This window comes from Zootoca vivipara, chromosome Z2 (assembly GCF_965207765.1).
Source record: "Zootoca vivipara chromosome Z2, rZooViv2.hap1.1, whole genome shotgun sequence".
Classification (NCBI taxonomy): domain Eukaryota; kingdom Metazoa; phylum Chordata; class Lepidosauria; order Squamata; family Lacertidae; genus Zootoca; species Zootoca vivipara.
In genome coordinates this window covers 26,416,355-26,434,135 of record NC_142585.1, presented here as the reverse complement: position 1 = coordinate 26,434,135, position 17,781 = coordinate 26,416,355, and the positions used below count along the sequence as shown (strand labels likewise).

The following is a 17,781-nucleotide window of genomic DNA, read 5'->3' as shown; positions in this document are numbered from 1 at the left end:
TGAGATTTAAATGAAATAAATGCATACTTTAGCTTAATTGTAAACTCTAAAACCAAGGCATTGTCCTGGCACAGAACTGAAGGGAAGACCACCTTGGCCTCTGCCTCTGGCCTGATGACTATATACAGACCACTGGAAAGTAGGGTTGCCAGCCAGACTCAATAGAGGACAGGACTTCTGTGCCTTTAATTGCCCTGCTCTCTTTTGAGTCTGGAAACCTTAAAGAGAAACCAGCAGACCCTCTGCTTGGAAATTAAACAAAGGGTCTGCTGGTTTCTCTTTAATGTTTCCAGACTCAAAAGAAAGCAGGGCAATTAAAGGGACAGAAGTACTGTCCTCTACCCTACTGCAGGGGTGGCCAACTCCCAAGAGACTGCAATCTACTCACTGGCAGAGTTAAAAACTGGCAGTGACCTACCCCCTTTTTGGGGGTTCAGGTCAAAGTTGTTGAGATTTTTTTAAGGAAGGAGGAAGGCCCATTTTGGGGGGGTTCAGGTCAAAGTTGTTGCGTTTTTTTCAGGGAAGAGGTAAAATGTTGAGCTTTTTTAAGGGGAGCCACAGTTGTTCAGCTTCTTTGGGGGAGCCAATGATCTACCAGTGATCTACCGCAGACATCCAGTGATCTACATGCCTGCCCTACTGGAAAGGTGTTTCTGGGAAGAATATAACAGCAAAGGAAAAGACAAAATGGCCCCATCCGTTGCCCAAAGGGGAAGCTGCAGGGAGCTTGCTTTCTCACTCGCTGCCAAAAAAGAACAATGTGCTCTCAACAACCACCTGGCCTGGCTCTGCAGACCTAGTTTAAAATCTAGAGACAAATGAATGAAAACACCACATAGGCATGTGTCCTGCAAACCCACAAACATTTAAATTCTTCAGACGAAGTTGCACTAAGGCAATTCTGTACAGTATCTTACCCAGAACAGTGAATTACAGCTATAAATACAGCTCAACTATATATTCAAACTTGTTCCAGTAACTATAAAACAAAGCTGACACCAGAGTCTTGCTGCCAGTTCTGTTACTCTGGAGCTTCCTAAAATAGGAAGGACTTAGTTTTTTCTGCACCCCTGCTAGGGATGGGGAGAAATTAGATTCAGTTTGCATTTAAAGGCAAACCTATGTAATACACACAGAAGCAGGAACACAGCCATCCTTCAAAATTTGCACTCTAAATCTTGTACTTTTCTCCATCCAAGCATAGCTGCCAAGTTTTGCCTTTTCTCGCGAGGAAGCCTATTCGGCATAAGGGAAAATCCCTGTAAAAAAGGGATAACTTGGCAGCTATGCATCCAAGTAATGTGTACAAAATATGTATACAGCAAGCCTGCAACTTATGTGCATTTAACGTGTACACTAAAGCTTTAGGTGCTTGGCAAATTAAAAAGGGGGAAAGACTTCCAGGGGTGGGTGGGAAGACGTTGGCAACCCCACTCGCCATTGCAACCAATGTGTTTTTGACCAAATATTATGCTGGCTTTACATGCAATTCCTGGAATGCGACCTCTGTGTAACTGTACTAAGGCAAAGTGCAATGGGTAAAAAAATGCATCTTAGTAAACATGCAAAAATGCATTATATTGGGAATAATGGGATTTGCAAAAAATGTATTTTAGACAAAACTGCATTTACAGATACAGTGGTACCTCGGTTTATAAACACAATTGGTTCCGGAAGTCTGTTCATAAACTGAAGCGTTCATAAACTGAAGCAAACTTTCCCATTGAAAGTAATGGAAAGTGGATTAATCCGTTCCAGACGGTCCGCGGAGTAACCGTTCATAAACTGAAGCGAACTTTCCCATTGAAAGTAATGGAAAGTGGATTAATCCGTTCCAGACGGTCCGCGGAGTAACCGTTCATAAACTGAAGCGAACTTTCCCATTGAAAGTAATGGAAAGTGGATTAATCCGTTCCAGACGGGTCTGCGGAGTACTTAAACTGAAGCGTTCATAAACTGAAACATGGGTGTAATTGGTTCCGGAAGTCTGTTCATAAACTGAAGCGTTCATAAACTGAAGCGAACTTTCCCATTAAAAGTAATGGAAAGTGAATTAATCCATTCCAGATGGGTCTGTGGCGTTCATAAACCGAAAATTAATAAACCGAGGTGTTCATAAACCGAGGTTCCACTGTATGTGCATTAGGTTAAAATAGCACTAAGATGCTGATGAATCTTCATGAGATTTTTTTAAAAAATTATCAAACTGATGTGGAAATGCGGAGATCTGAACTTATGTTTGGGAAAATAAAACTAAAGGTGATAGATTTGCCCGTCTCTCACCTGCTCTTTCACCATTCAGAAAATCCAGGTGAATTTCTCTTCCAGGCTCCTTCACTCAATGAGACAGCCAGACTAATTTTGGGGTTTTAAAAAATTTGCTGCTTATCAGTGCACTTTAATCCCCAACCATTAGTGCAGTAATTCCTCCCGGCAATATATATAGGCTTTCCCGTCCTCTATATAATAAATCATTACATCAAATGAAACATAAAAAAGAAACACAGGAATGTTTGGCAACCGGAAATTTATTCTTTTACAGATGCCCTGGATCTGACTTCATGGAATGGCACAGCATTCTCCAAGAGGGAAGGTTCATGATGCAAATGCATTAGCTGGTAGCTGGCATCATGCTGTGGTACAAAAATAGGGTTCTGGAGTTCTTTGAAAAAACTTGACTATGAGCAGGAACTTGCGGTTCTGACAAGGATCTTGCACCTAGGAGAGAGAGAGGCAGGGGAGAGAGATATTCAACATATAACACTGGATAGTATTTCTCAAGCCTTTTTATTTTGTAAAAGAAGCTGATAATTCAGAAAAGCACTGGAAAACTATCTACTTTGTCACCGGAGATGCAAACTGATTAAATAGCTTTTTGTTGATTAATTACCTAACTTTTAAAAGTAAAACGTTCATATGAAGACGCCAAAGAGAAATGTGGTCTATCAGTTAACAAAAACTACAAACCAGTGTTAGAGGCAGACTTCAGCTTTTTTACATCCCCTAAACAGCCTGAAAAAGACATGCACTCTACTCCCAACTGCCCCTCATTAAAAAATCGCCTGATGGATAAGCTAAATTTGGTGAATTTATCTGATTCAATCTTGTAGCCCCATGCACAATGTATTGTAATTTGCATAGTAGAATCTAAGCAAGGCTTTATTATTATGATTATTAGACAAAGCCACAAAATTAGTTTGTTTTTCGTAATGGCAAAGTACATAGCTAATACCCAATCTAGTCACTCCAATGATTTGATGGCTCTATGCGCTTTAAGGTGTGCCAACATTTCCCTTAACATACATTAAGAGAACTTTCTTTGGGTCAACTGCTGCCCAGTTGCATGGATGTTTCTCCCAAGGATTTTCTTGGTTTTTTTGTCTCTCCTCCCCACACCCCGGCTATTACTCTTGATAGAAAACGCTGTTTTCTCCTCCCAAAGAGGAACAATATGGATAGTCTTAGAAATCAGAAACTAGCAAGAGTCGTAACTGGATAATACAAGTGGGCCTCTAATTCAAAGTAATTACTCCTCATAATTAGCAAAGTCGGACTGCTCCATTGAGTGTATTGTAGCATTACAGATTACCAGGTTTACCCCTGGTCTTGTGCTCCCAAGAGCAGCATTGCAGAATCTCAGGCTCCTCTGCCCAGTGCTTGGGGGGGTGTCTCTCCACAGGTCACCTTCCCCTCATTACCCCAGTCCTAGTGCTTTTGCTCCAGCTTGAACTGTGATCATGCCCCTTTGCTTGCCAAGAGCGAGAGACAGAGACAAAACCAGTGACTTCTGCATGGCTGGAATGTAGCCTACTTTAGAAATGGGAAGAGTCATGCTGATTGTTCTACCCACCTTTGCCTTGCGCCCTGCCCATCACTGGCATGCAGCCCTTGCACCTAGATCTTGTCCTAGAGTAATCTGTGACAAGTTATTGATGCTAAATGTTGTCTGATCACATAAATACTAGCAGATTTGAATTCCTCACACCCAAAACCACATTTTTGAGACCCCTCACTGAAGAAATTTTCGAAAATTAAGTCTCACTGCCTAGAATGGCATGCCCTACCCCAGAGAGGTTTGCTTGGCCCTTCAGCCAAGCCATCTAACAAGAGTTGACATTTTCCCAAACCCCTCTACCAGAGCTGTCTTCTGAATAGACCTGGAATAAAAATGTGATTATAAGGAGGAAAATGGTGCAGAGGTACTGTATTGAAATTAAAACTGAAGTGAATATTTTTAAAGCACTTACTTAAAGGCCTAAATTGTTGAAGAACTGCACAACTTTCGGGTCTGAAGAGGATGCAGTGATTAGATATCCCCCCCCCCAGTACATGAATGAACGAACAAGCTGCTTTAGAGATCCAGTGAGGTGCAATGGTTAGAGTTGGTTAGAGTGCCAGATTATGACTGTGGAGTCCCAGGTTCAAACTCCTACTCAGCCATTAAGTTCACTAGGTGACCCTGGGCCAGCTACATACTCTTTCAGCCTGGGATCCTAACACAATTATATGACCCTACATGTGAACAAGCAGGAGGCTTTCCTAAAAACATTTAAAGTGGAAATAAAGATGAACCAGTACTTGTGGTCACTTTAGTAACCTAATATAATAAACTCAATGTCCCCCACACTCTGTCCTACATTAACAAAAAAAAAAAAGATTCTCTCACTCCTTGATAAGGAGTTGGATTAGAGGGAAATAACTATACACAGAAATGCTCTCCCAATCGTCCTCACGCACCCCACCAGCAGCAAAGTGAGGGACTGTGTAGAAAGCGATTAGGCAGCAATAATTTCACTAGGTAATTGTTTTGCTTTTACAAGAAGGGGATGGCAATTAAGAAACTTATCTGAGGACTTAATGGGAAAATGCACAGGGAAGAAAAGTAGGATGACCCAAATGTATAAATTAACCCGAAGATGGAGAATTAAAAGGAATCTCAGATAGTTCTGGGCCAGCAATTTGGAAACTGCTATATTGGGTGCAAAATGTATAACTCAATTAAGGAGATTTCCTGTGGCTTGCCTTTAAGAAAGCTAGAGAGAAACTATGGGTACCACTGGTATATAACTCAAGTAAGATTAAATAAGGTCTTTAAACACTGATGGAAGAAATCATCATAATAACTTGTCACAGATTTAATGTTCTCTCTTTGATAGTGATGCCATCATATTCAGTCTTGCTGGGTTCAAGGGATTTGTTTCATTTGTTTGTTAGATTTTTATACTGAACCATTGAGAAGATAATCATCAAGGTCAAAATACTATTCAAAATCTTTTTATAGCCACAAAGGTTATTCTTTAGTTAGTTCTGGAGGTCTGTATCAATAGCAACTAAAAAGATGGCTTAGTAAAGTACTGTACCGTGTTACACAGAAACTGGCAAGCTGAAAAGTTAGAAGGCATAGATTTTGGATTGGAAAGAAATGAATTTTTACACGGTGTGAAAACAATGTGTGATAACCAGTGTTAATCATACTCAGAGTAGACACACTGAAATCAACAAATGTAAGTGACTCAATTCAATGGGTCTACTCAGAGTATCATCTACCGGTAGTTCAATATGCCCAATAAGCAGAGAATCTCCGTGATGAAAGCAATCAATAAACTGTTTGGATTGCTGACTGCTTGTGCCCAACATAATCCGAAGCAACCAAATTCACTCATTTTCCTTGAACTCACTGACTGTTTTCCCTATCAGAAATCAATCTCTGCCCTGGATCCAGGAATTAAGCTTTGTTAATCTTTGGTTTTCTTAAGGAAATGTTCTCCACCCAGCAGAAAGAAACCATTGGTGAATTAAACCACTATAAACATGGAATTTATCTAAATAATGGGATGTGTGAACCAATATAGGTGCACTGATAAACAGAGATAGACGGGAAGCCTTATTCTTAATGTGCTCCCCATTTCTAAGGGGCAAGAAGTCCCAGGGAACATGGTGTATAATATTCATTTTGTTTACAAACACAGAAGCAGAGCATATGAGAAGCACATCTGCAGCAGGCTGCCGTTTCATAACAACTGCATCCAATTCCCAGGGACAGCCCCTACCCCCTGCAATTGTTTAACCTTTAGCCAAATCCCATATTCAAACCAGCAAAACTGACTTCACAGGCGAGGGCAGCTGCTGCTTTCCCCCTTTATTTAGTGAGTTCATGGGAAAAGGAAGAACCTAACAAGGAGAGGGACGCAGCACGTGTTCGTGGCTGGATTCATCCTCTCCAGTCCATGCTACCTTTCCCACAATGCCATTCTGTCTTGATCTCTCATTAATCTGCAAATTCTCCTTACACAGACACCTGCATTTAACTGTACATACTTTTTAAAAAATGCATACTTGTCTCCCAAAACATCCACTTTTAAATGTATTTTAATACATTTGAATACTCGGAAAGTGCCGAAGCTGGCAGGCAACTAAGTTTGAAACCACACGCTAGTCTAGAAAACGTAGATCGGTTTGTACTGGAACTCACAAGTAACAAGTTCTTCAAGCCCTCCAAGGGGTTATTCATTTGTTTGGCTTTGCTTTATTATATATTCTGTGTTGTCAATTTTGTATTTTTATGTGCAAGTCTGATCTTTTGCTACGCTTACAGATCTAGCCTCATGTTTTGATCTTGTGAATGGCCCTGTGGTCTTCGAATGAAGGATGGTATACAAATTTAGTAAGTGAAATAAAAATAAATACTTCCCCCACCTAAAATTGTCTCCATCCTCCACCACCCCTCCCCAAATGGAGTTTCTTACCCTTGGGCCAGTCGCATGCATTTGGGTGGCAGGAGAGGAACAATAACCCCCTCTCTGTACCCAGCAACACAATCAGATTGAACAGAAGGTGGTTGATACTGGGAAGGCACAGGAAAAATATGTTTATTTAAAAAGAAAAGCATAAACTCAGGTTGATAAAGCATACAAGTCCATAAAACAGATCCTAACCCATATGCACAGAATATTCTTTTAAAGCCCTAAACAGTTTAGGCTACCTGAAGGATGGCTTACACCACTGACCCTGCTTGTGATCTGAAGTTGACATCTGAGGTCCTGCTTGGGTGCTCACTGGTAACATCAGCTGGTAAGTACATAAGACAGTGTTGGCCCTGCATTGTGCAACTCTTTCCCAATTAGAATCCACTTGGCCCCTTCATTTCTGTCATTAGGGCAGGCCTTTATTTAAGGAGAGGAGAGGAGCTTTGATACTGCCTTTTCTTAAGTGGGCTTAGGTGAGTCCCATGCATCTATTTGTCTGTATTCACTCAGTGCTTCACATTCTGCCAGGTGTTGTATTATTTTTACCAGGGCTTTTTTTCAGCAAGAACTCAGTTCCAGTACCTCAGGTGGGCACCATTGCTAAGAGAACAAAGGAGGCATTCGTGGTGAGTTCCAGCACCTCTTTTTCTAGAAAATAGCAATGATTTTTTACTTTGTCTTTCACTGGTAAGAGTAGAAATCCTGACAGGTCACGGTTCAAAAAACAAGGTCGGCATAGTTTTTGGCATATGTGCAGGGGAAAGAACTTATTTGAAAATGCGGGAACGAACCTCGCCACTGCAGAAAGTCAGGTTTCACTGGAAACAAAAAACATTGCTGGAAAATGTAGCATAGAAATCACTGACAAAGGAAGTCCTCCATTCACAACCGTTTTTTGCCTACTTGCAACTACTGGGTATCTCCTGAAAATGCATATTTTAAACTTGCCAGAAACAAAAACATCACTACAGTGCCATCCAGTGGCAAAAAATATGCACACACAAAAAATGGTGGGCAAGAACCACAAAGCAGAGGAGAATGTACTATCTACATCCAGTGCTTTTTTTCTGGGTGGATGCAGGGGTACGCATACCCCTAAACATTTTATGAATCGAAGTTTGGCCTCATTGAGAGGCAGTATTTCAATATGAGTAGGAAAATTAGAGTACCCCTCCTAAACATTTTTTTAGATAAAAAAGCACTGCTTACATCTGTTCCTGTACAGTAGCAGTAAGTACTACCGGTACCACCATACACAATAATGCAAGGAGGGAATCATGGTTTGGATATATAGTGGTACCTAGGTTCTTAAAGTGTTTGCTCCCTAACAAATCTGCAAACCCGGAAGTGTTCCAGTTTGCGAATGTTTTTCAGAAGATGAATGTCCGACACGGCTTCTGCTTGACTGCAGGAAGCTCCTGCAGCCAATCAAAAGCCACACCTTGGTTTTCAAACAGTTTCGGGAGTCAAACGGACTCCTGGAAAGGATTACGGTAAGTTCGGAACCAAGGTACCACTGTTAAAAGGTAAAGGTAAAGGGACCCCTGACTGTTAAGTCCAGTCGCGGACGACTCTGGGGTTGCAGCCCTCATCTCGCTTTACTGGCTGAGTCATGTGGCCAGCATGACTAAGCCGCTTCTGGCAAAACCAGAGCAGCGCACAGAAACGCTGTTTATCTTCCCGCCAGAGCCATACCTATTTATCTACTTGCACTTGACATGCTTTCGAACTGCTAGGTTGGCAGGAGCAGGGACCGAGCAACAGGAGCTCACCCAGTCAGAGGGATTCAAACAGCCGACCTTCTGATCAGCAAGCCTTAGGCTCTGTGATTTAGACCACAGTGACACCCGTGTCCTTAGGTACCATTGTATTCATAGCTAAAGTTTATGGAATGGAAATGAGCAGATTAAGCGATAAGAAGTAACTAGAACAACCTGTGGCCATTCAGATATTGATGAACTACAATTTCCATCACCCTTGACCAGTGGTTGGGGCTAATCTCCTGTTTCAATTACTGTGCTGTTTTTAATGAGGTTGTTTTATTGCATGTTTTAATTACAGGTGCTTATATTTTAATATTTTAAACACACAAAAATATACCCTGCCTCCCACTCATCAAACTTTCGCAGTACGAAATGTGATAAGAAATGCACTCGGAAATGTGAGATAACAATTGCTTGATACTTATTGAGCATTCATTCCAATTTGTTTACAACACACAATATGCCCCCTGCAGATACTTTAGCTGGCATCTACACTATGACTTTAAAGCACATCCAATGCACATTTAAAGCATATGGCTCCCCTGAAAAATAATATGGGAACTGCCCAGCCCCCTTAACAAATTACAGTTCACAGGATTCTTTAGGGGAACTTTAAATGTGTGTTGGGTGTTTTAAATGTATAGTGAGGGCTGCACTTTTCTTTGCCCAGCACACCAAGGAACAGGGATGCTGTTGGGACTCCAACTCCCATCAGCCTCAGCTAGCATGGCCAGTGGTCAGGGATGATTGGAACTGTAGATCAGCCACATCTGGAAGGTGCAAGCTTTGCCACCCATACCATAGTTCTCTTATTGATCAAGCCTCATGTTATTTTATTCTAGTGTATCTTTAATGAAAGCAGAAAGGACCCTCTTTTCTTTAAATTCAGTGGAGAAGCTTCTTTAGAGCAAATGAATACAGCAGTTAAAGTGGCCTTCAGCAACATGGTGCATCATAACGGGGGAGGCTTGGGCTGTGATCTTAGATGTGGGTGTTACAAGCAGGTCCTGGTTTTCATCTGTGAACTGTTGGCAGGTTGTGTAAGCAATCTTTTCTTTAAGCAGTTGATAGAGCTGCATGATATATTTCAGGGTCATTTTCTGTAGAAAATTGCCAATCTGTGACTGGTTTGCACTGAAGGCTTGGCTAGCTGAACTCAGGCTTAATGTTCACGTTAACATGAAAGCTGGTAACATCATGAAAGTCACAAAGATTGAAAACATTTACAGTGGTACTTCGACTTACGAACGACTTGACAACTGAATTTTTCGACTTACAAATGGGGCAAATGGCCACATGCTTACGAATTTCTCGACGGAAACCGCGGCGGTTTTAGATAGGGTTTTTCCAACCTACGAATTTTTAGATGGGGTTGCTTCGACTTACGAATTTTTCCGTTTCCAATGCATTCCTATGGGAAATCACATTTCCAATGGCGCTTTTTGACTTACGAATTTTTCGACCTACGAAGGTGCCTTCGGAACGGATTAAATTCGTAAGTCGAGGCACCACTGTATCTTCTGAAGACTGCAGGTGGATTCAGATGACCTGTTACAAACTCATGGGTAGAGGGTAGACATAACGCAACCCAACTGTGGTATGATATCAGTATTTTCCTCATCTTTTCTCCTTGGATCATCTCATTTAGTTGTGATTCCTGCATTGCAAGGGGTTGAATTAGATGACCCTTGGGACCCCTTCCAGTTCTGTAATTCTATTATTCTTCCTCTCAGAGCCAACTGTGCGAAAATTCACTCTTAGCCATAAAACTGAGCAGTTACATAAGAGGCTTAGCCCAAAGTACAGTATGCAACTGCAGCTGGAAACAGGGGTTAAGCATGAAATTATGGCACTTAGCACTTCTTTCGCAGACAACCACACAGAACATGTGGACATTGGAATGCAGGGCTAACCCTTAGGGTGAAGGGCAGGTAAAAGGTTAAAATCAAATAATTTTAAAGTCAGGGCAATGGCTCTGAGAGCTCTACAGGTGAATAATGCATGAATAAGGCTCATGCCTGCTGCTAATATATATTTAACAGAAACAGTTTTCATAAGAGATCCTACTAATCTTCATTGAGCTTCCACTTCAGGTATTTATATAGGCTTAATGCTGATGTACAGGTAACTTGCAACTTACACTTATTTAACATATGTGCTCAGAGATTTAAGCACGTTGCCAAAATAATATAAAAAAATTCCTTCAGTAGCACCTTAAAGACCAACTAAGTACTACTGAAGGTGCTACTGAAGGAATTTTTTTATTTTACTTCGACCCAGACCAACACGGCTACCTACCTGTAGCCAAAATAATAATAATAGTAAATAAAAATGATGCAGAAGTGGCACAGGAAGTGAAAAATGAAAGCCAGCAGCCTTCACTGAGTGTGTTTGGGTGCAGAGGAGGCCATGGAGACGAGTAATTTTTTAATGGTTTTAAAGGGGTGTTCTGGCTTTATGTGATTTTGCTTATATGCATGATGGCCAGGAATGTAATCTCTGGCATGTTAAGTTGCAAGGTACCTGTATGTTATAGCCCCCGTTATCAAATCCTGTTGCCCCAAACATTTTCTTATCCAAATGGACACCGTCTGCTAAATGGTTTATGGCAAAGTAACCTCAAGCAAACTCAACACCGAAATGGAATCAAAAGTCTTAAAACCTGAATGACATTGTGCCCTATTTGAAATAGGGCTGAGCAAAGAAGTGTGTGTTTAGAGGTGGAGGGGATTTTTGCTACTGCTTGTTTCCTGGACCACTAATGCCATGTCAAAGCTACAGGTCAGTGAATTGGTTTTCTTTTGCAGCAAAGCAGTCCATAATTTAATTTCATTTGCCACTGCAAGCACACATGTATGTTGAAATTATATGTACAGGAGTAGTTTCAAATGTGTGAGCTTCCTTTTACAGCTCATTTATTCAAATGCCAATTACTTTGTCCAAGAATGCAGCAAATTTTTCGGGCTGTCCAGGAGGAAAAGGCTTCAGGGTTGAAAAGTCTGATGTTTGAAGTGTCGTCACAAGGGTCCTATAGAAAAATAACAAAAAACAAACAAACCACACACAAAAAATATGATTTTGGAAGAGGCAGTTCATTCAGTTATTTTACCCTTATAAATAGCCCTGCAAGATACAACAGATTACGTACATTATAGTGACTTGCCCAATACTACCTGATGAGCTTCCTGACTGAGCAAATATTTAATCCCCAGACCAAGACTACATCCACTACACCATGCTGGATCCCATGATCAATTTCACAAGCTTTCCATGAGTTGGATTTGCACATTACAGCAGATGTGCAGCTACCATTTAAAATAAACAGTAGTCCGGCTTCCCTTCTTCCTAGTAACAGCCAGTAACACAAAATGTGAGATACCACTCTATTAAGCAGCAGGTTTTCCCGCCCGAGTGCCACTTCACTGGCCACACTGGGAAACTCACAGTGGCAATGATTCTATATCATACATTTTGCACTGCTAGTTCTAGGTGGAAGAATGAAATGTGGAGGCTGCTTTTTTTCAGTGGTAGTGGTAGTTCTGCATCTACTATAACATTTCAGAAGAACACAGAACAGAAAAAAATGTTTTGCTTGCTTGTTTGGGTTTTTTTCCCTAGAGAGAGAACTGAGGGATTTTATTTATTGAAGGGTTGGCTTCAAACTGCTGCTCTTTCTCACATATCCCCCTAAATACGCACCCGGGTGTTAGGTTCAGCAGGGGAGTCCATCTTGGTAGTTCCTCTGCCTTCAGAAACTTGGGTGGTAGTGGCCTGGGAGAGGGCATTCTCTGAGGCAGCCCCTAAGCCGCGGAAGGCCCTCCCCACAAAGGTGCTTCTGGTATCTTCATTATACAGCTTCCAAGTGTGGAAGTCAAGCTCAGGAGGCTGAGGTGAAGTGACCTTCATGAAGTCTCAGCTTCTAAGTCCTGTTTCAGTGTTTCATGGATTTCCTTACATTTATACCCTCGGCTTTCTTCCATTGTGAAATCTAAAGCAGCTTACATTGATTGGTTCTCAGGCGGTCTTCCATCCAGTCACTGCCTGGAACCAGGCCTGCTGAAGTTCTGCAAGGTAGGTGGGGGCTCATGTACCTTCAGAGGGCTGACCCAAAAGGGGTCTTGAAGTTTCAGAGTGAGTACCCAGCTCCCGCACAACAGAAACTGTATGAACATGCTTCCTACAACATCCCCTCCCTGGAGTCCTCCTGGTCTAGGTCAATAGAGTCATGACACCACCTGGACTCTGTTTCCAAAGCTAACGAAGAAGGGATCTCTGTAAGGATTAATGTTTATTCCTTGAAGCTGGGTCTCTGGCTTTAGCCAGAGAACGCAAAAAGTGCTGTATCTTAATGGCAGAAAAAGGACTCCTTGATTGTGAACATTCTTCCTCCTGCCACAGTCCATTGGTTTGAGACATGCATTGTTGCTTCCTTACTTCCAGGAAGGTCAACATGGATAGTTCACAGAAGGGCAACTAAATGGTGTTGAAGAAGAGCCATGCCTGCAGGTTAGGGAGAATGAGATGCACATTGCTTTAAACAGCCTCTGCATCAGGTAACTCAAGAGCCAGTAAACAAGATGATTAAGATCTGCAGCACTAAATTGATTTGACAGTTTTTGTAACTTTGTGTTGTGAACTGCCCTGAGACCTATGGCTATAGGGGGTATACAAATTTAATAATAAAGTAAGTAATTAAGTTTGCAACCAAAACAGTGTTAAAGAAGATCCATACCTGCAAGTGCAGTAAAAGAGGTGGCCGTCCCTGCACAGCTGCCTTGCCAGTTCTAACTGGTGATTGTCCATAAGCTTGTCATTTACAACTACTAGTAGTGGCTTCCCTGCTTCCAATACTTCCAAGCAGCTACCTGCACCTGTAGTAGTAAAACAGTAGTGAAGAATAACTTCTTAATTACCCACCTTTCATGCTAAGATCCCAGGGAAGGTGACAACAATCAAAGCACAATGCTAAAAACAGTTTACAACAACTCACAATCAGCGAAACAAGGTATTTACACATCCCAAGTGTCAAAAGCCAGGGCAAAGAGGTGTGTCTTCAGCAACAACATTCAATTTCACTTAGCAATGAACAAGAATTCATGCCAAGGACCACTAGGGCTAGAAATGCATATCCAGCAACATCTATGTTTTGAGGGCTTTTGTTCCTCTGAAGACTGCCCTTGTCAAATATCCATACTCCCATTAATTTGATGCATGTAACATTACACTGAGAGGCATAAAACACATATTAAGGAAGCAATCCTGTGTTTGGTGGGAGGGTGGCTGAGAGCCCATAAGATGCTGTGGACCTCCCTCTCTCCAGACAAAAGGCCCCTCAAAAGGGCACTGGGCCAGATCTGGGGAGGCCTTTGATTCACCAGATTAAAAGCCCCATGTTATCCTGACACAACATCAGAAAGGGTGTGAAACTATGCCAGCCCTGGAACCCTCACTAATGTGGTGGAGAGGATATAGCACAGTTGGTTTAACATCCCATATGTGGTGGGATACGTAAACATGTGTAGCCATTGTGGAAGAGTTTTCATGGAAATAAGCAATACAAGTGACTCCCCTTTTATGCAGGGATTATGTTCTGGCCCCACACGTGCATATGCAAAACTGAGAAAAATGTAGAGCACCCAGGAGAGTTCTTGCTCAGGAGGAAACCCACCTCTGAGGAGGGTCTCCTTGCAAGCCAGCAGCTTGTTGAGAGTGTTCGGCTGACATGCAAGGCGGTATGTTATAGACTGCTCTGTTTATAAGCAGAATATTAAGCCATCAAAATTAGGTCGTGCAAGGGAAGACAAGTGATTTACACTACCTTTTCACATAAGGGAAACACTTATCTCCTGAAACCTCACTGACGTTAGCCAAACAAAGTGAGCCATTTGGTTGATCTTGCCATTTTAGAAGTCTGTGTTGATGCCAACAAAGACTTTTCTCATTGAAATAGAAGTTTTACCTGCATGACTTATGACTAGATCGGCTGTTTGCACATCTTCAGAGAGTGAGTTCTTGAACCTGAACACTTCCAGGGTAAATGTAGGTGTGCTGATTGAAACAGGGCAAACTGTGCCCCTGCCAACCTGAAGGACAAGTCTGCTGTAGCCAAGATCCTGTAAAACCTGCAGAGGAAAGGAAAGTACAATCAGACTTTGTACTGACTTAAGTTAAATGCAAGAATAGCACATCAGATGCTGTGAGTGTGAACTAATTTGCCTCTTCAAGTACATAAAGCCCAGCCAGAAGCAAAAATATATAGGAGCATTTGGCAACTTATCAGTGTGCTTGTATCCTCTTGGTGAGAAAGTCTTTATGTATAAACAGTAAAATGAAATTAGGGTGCATCACGCATGATAAAACTTTCATTTGCATTAACCTTAATTAGGTAATGCAATCTTGTATCTGTAACCCATGTATTCAATATCATTTTCTGTGAATTAGTTACTGCTTGCCTTGGGGCACTTTGTATTGCAAGCAGAGTGGCTGTGCAGGACTGGGACAATTTGTGTGCAAAAGTGCAAGTTTCCCCATAATCCCACTACATTCTTAATGGTGGGGATTTTGCTGTGCAATTGTACTGGGCTCTTACTAATCCTATGCAGAATTAAATTCCCTTAAGCCCATTTATTCCATTAGGCTTTGGTGCATTCATCCCTGCATGGATGGGAGGCTGCTGCTTGACCAGGCAGTTTCATATTTAAATAAGGGCCACACAAGCACACATAGGCTGATAATACATTCCTGATAAAACAGAGATGGGAGACCTGTAGCTGCCCAGATGATGGACTGCAGCTCCCATCAACAGGCCCATGAAGGAGGCAGCCAGGTACACTTGCCCTGGGCCTCAGACAAGCTCTGCACAGGCTTGCCCATCAGCCCCAGCCAGAATGGCGTATGCCTGAGAATGATGGGAGCTGAAGCCCCCAGGTAAATCTGGAGGGTCACAGGATCCCCAGCCCTGTATTAAAACAATAAAGGTAAAGGGACCCCTGACCATTAGGTCCAGTCGTGACTGACTCTGGGGTTGCGCGCTCATCTCACGTTATTGGCGGAGGGAGCCGGCGTACAGCTTCCGGGTCATGTGGCCAGCATGACAGCCGCTTCTGGCGAACCAGAGCAGCACACGAAAATGCCATTTACCTTCCCGCTGTAGCAGTCCCTACTTGCACTTTGACATGCTTTCGAACTGCTAGGTTGGCAGGATTAAAAGAATAGTAGTGCTTATTTGTGGGGATAAACGTGACGTGGATTGCACCACTGAGGTACATCCCACCAACACTACCACCCCCCAAAATGGGAACTGTTAAGGGCGCTCAGAGTTGCTAGAAGACCCCACTCTCATGTTTCCCCTCATGGACCTACAATTTTTAGAGCGGTTTACCCATTACTGTAATAATACCCCCTACCCAGGAAAGTCTAGCTCTGCGAGGGAATAGTGTGCACCTGTGTCTCCCAATAACTCTCGGCGCCCTTAACCAAACTGCTGCTTCCAAGACGTTTTGCGGGATGAAGCTATGCCTGCTTTTAATGTAAATGCACAGCGCAGTCTCCTCCATGGAGCACTGTGGAAATTACTTCCGAGTAACCCAAGCTAGAGGACGGGCGGGAATCATCCTGCATCTTTGTCTTTCTTCACCTATCATGATCTGTCTCCACCATCCTTCCATGCAAAGTGCGGAGCAATAATGGGCTTCCCTTTCTTATTGGAAGCAACATTCCAGACAGGGACTCAGAAAAACGCAAGACGCGCACAACTCCTAGAAGACGCCGGATGTGACACCACACTGGCTACACGAGCCGTTTCCGCCCATCCATCGGTCGCCTCCGGCGGTTGCCTAGCAACGGCGGCCAAAGTCGGGGGAAGCGGGAAGAGAAAGGGGGCAAGAAGGTGGAAGAGCCTCGCCTGCAGAGCCTCCGGTGCCGTCACGGCGGCGATGAGGTCGTCGAAGCTGGTTGTGCCCACGGTGACAAAGGCAGATTTCATGGCCGGCGGAGAGGCGTCGTGACCATAGGGAAGGAAAGCTAGAGCGGAGGTCACGTAACGTCTTGGATGGGAAAAACCTCCCTCCACCCCACGCCCCCGAAAGCCGGCGTCCTTCTGGAATGAGCAGTATCTATGGTAATCCCAGTATGCTTTGCGAGGGAGCCAAGCGTAGAAAAATCGCCCAGAGATAGGAAGGGGTAGAGAAACGCATCTCCTTGTTCAGTGATTTCAAGACCGTATTGTAAACCATTCTTTTAGACGCAGGTTGGCGGTGACAAAAGACGGTGGTAGGGTAGCGGTTAGAGTTTCTGACTAGGAATCTTAGAGAGGAAGGGTTCGAATCCACTCGGCCAGGAAATTTATTGGATGACCTTCGACGCCACTCACTGTTTCTCTCAGCTTTACCTACCTCACAAGGTTGCTGTGAGGATAACAATGAAGAGTGGATAGAGCCATTTTGGAGCTCCTTGGAGAAAAAAGAATTAGCCAAGTTTGACAGGTGGGCAGGGTTGACCACCTCTTTGGCGATTGCTCATAGCTGAGTAAGATTGTCTTCCATGAACACAGTTTTAACAGTGAGTCCGTTAGTGGCTGTGGAGGCCAATTCTGGATCTATATGTCCTTCCACAGTGGGGACATTGGTTTCTGAGTGGGAGTTGATCATGGTGAGGGTTTGCGAAGTGCCCAGGGCCGGCTCTAGGTAGACCCCCGGTGATGCCGCGAGCTGCGCCCACCCGGTCTGCCGGTTCGACAACCGCGCTGTGCCTGCCCAACATCCGCGCTGTGCCTGGGAAACGGGGCGGGGGGGGGGCGCCGGAGGTATCCGTCGCTCCACGGCGCCAGGGGCGCTTAAGACGGCCCTAGAAGTGTCCCTTCCTCTTAGCGCGTTTCTCCCTTGCGTCCTGAGTTTGAGCGTCTTCAAAGCCACTTTGGTAAAGACTGTTCTCCAATTGGAGCACTTGCAGGCAAATGTTTCCCAGTTGTTGGTGTTTTCTTCTTTGGCGATCACTCGTAGCCAAGTAAGATTGTCTTCCATAAACACGATTTTAACAATGGGTCCGTAAGTGACTGTGGAGGCCAATTCTGGATCCACACGTCCTTCCACAGTGGGGGCATTGGTTTCCAGGCGGGAGTTTATCACAGTGTGGATTTGCCAAGCGTGTCTTCCTCTTAGCATGTTTCTCCCTTGTGTCCCGAGATCAAGTTTCTTCAAAGCCCATGACACCTTTGGTAAAGGCTGTTCTCCAACTGGAGCACTTGCAGGCCAGTGTTTCCCAGTTGTCAGTGT

At 43.3% G+C, this 17,781-nt stretch overlaps 1 protein-coding gene across 1 annotated transcript; it reads right to left on the bottom strand.

The window, feature by feature from the left end:
- Window positions 1-11,388: 11,388 nt before the first annotated feature.
- Window positions 11,389-16,508, bottom strand: ALG13 (ALG13 UDP-N-acetylglucosaminyltransferase subunit). Its single transcript, XM_035113906.3, has 4 exons — window positions 16,413-16,508; window positions 14,469-14,631; window positions 13,242-13,380; window positions 11,389-11,537 (listed from the first exon to the last, which is right to left on the bottom strand). The coding sequence occupies exons 1-4, from the start codon at window positions 16,491-16,493 to the stop codon at window positions 11,429-11,431; spliced, it is 492 nt and encodes a 163-aa protein (XP_034969797.2). The 5' UTR covers window positions 16,494-16,508; the 3' UTR covers window positions 11,389-11,428.
- Window positions 16,509-17,781: the final 1,273 nt, after the last annotated feature.

Bases quoted from the DNA above. Each gene is read 5' to 3' on its own strand.
- ALG13 (XM_035113906.3), bottom strand. From the start codon at position 16,493: ATGAAATCTGCCTTTGTCACCGTGGGCACAACCAGCTTCGACGACCTC. The intron at 14,632-16,412 runs GCGAGGCTCTTC...TTTCCTCTGCAG, and splicing joins CGGCACCGGAGGCTCTGCAG to GTTTTACAGGATCTTGGCTA. The intron at 11,538-13,241 runs GTATGGATCTTC...ATTTTTCTATAG, and splicing joins CTCTTTTACTGCACTTGCAG to GACCCTTGTGACGACACTTC.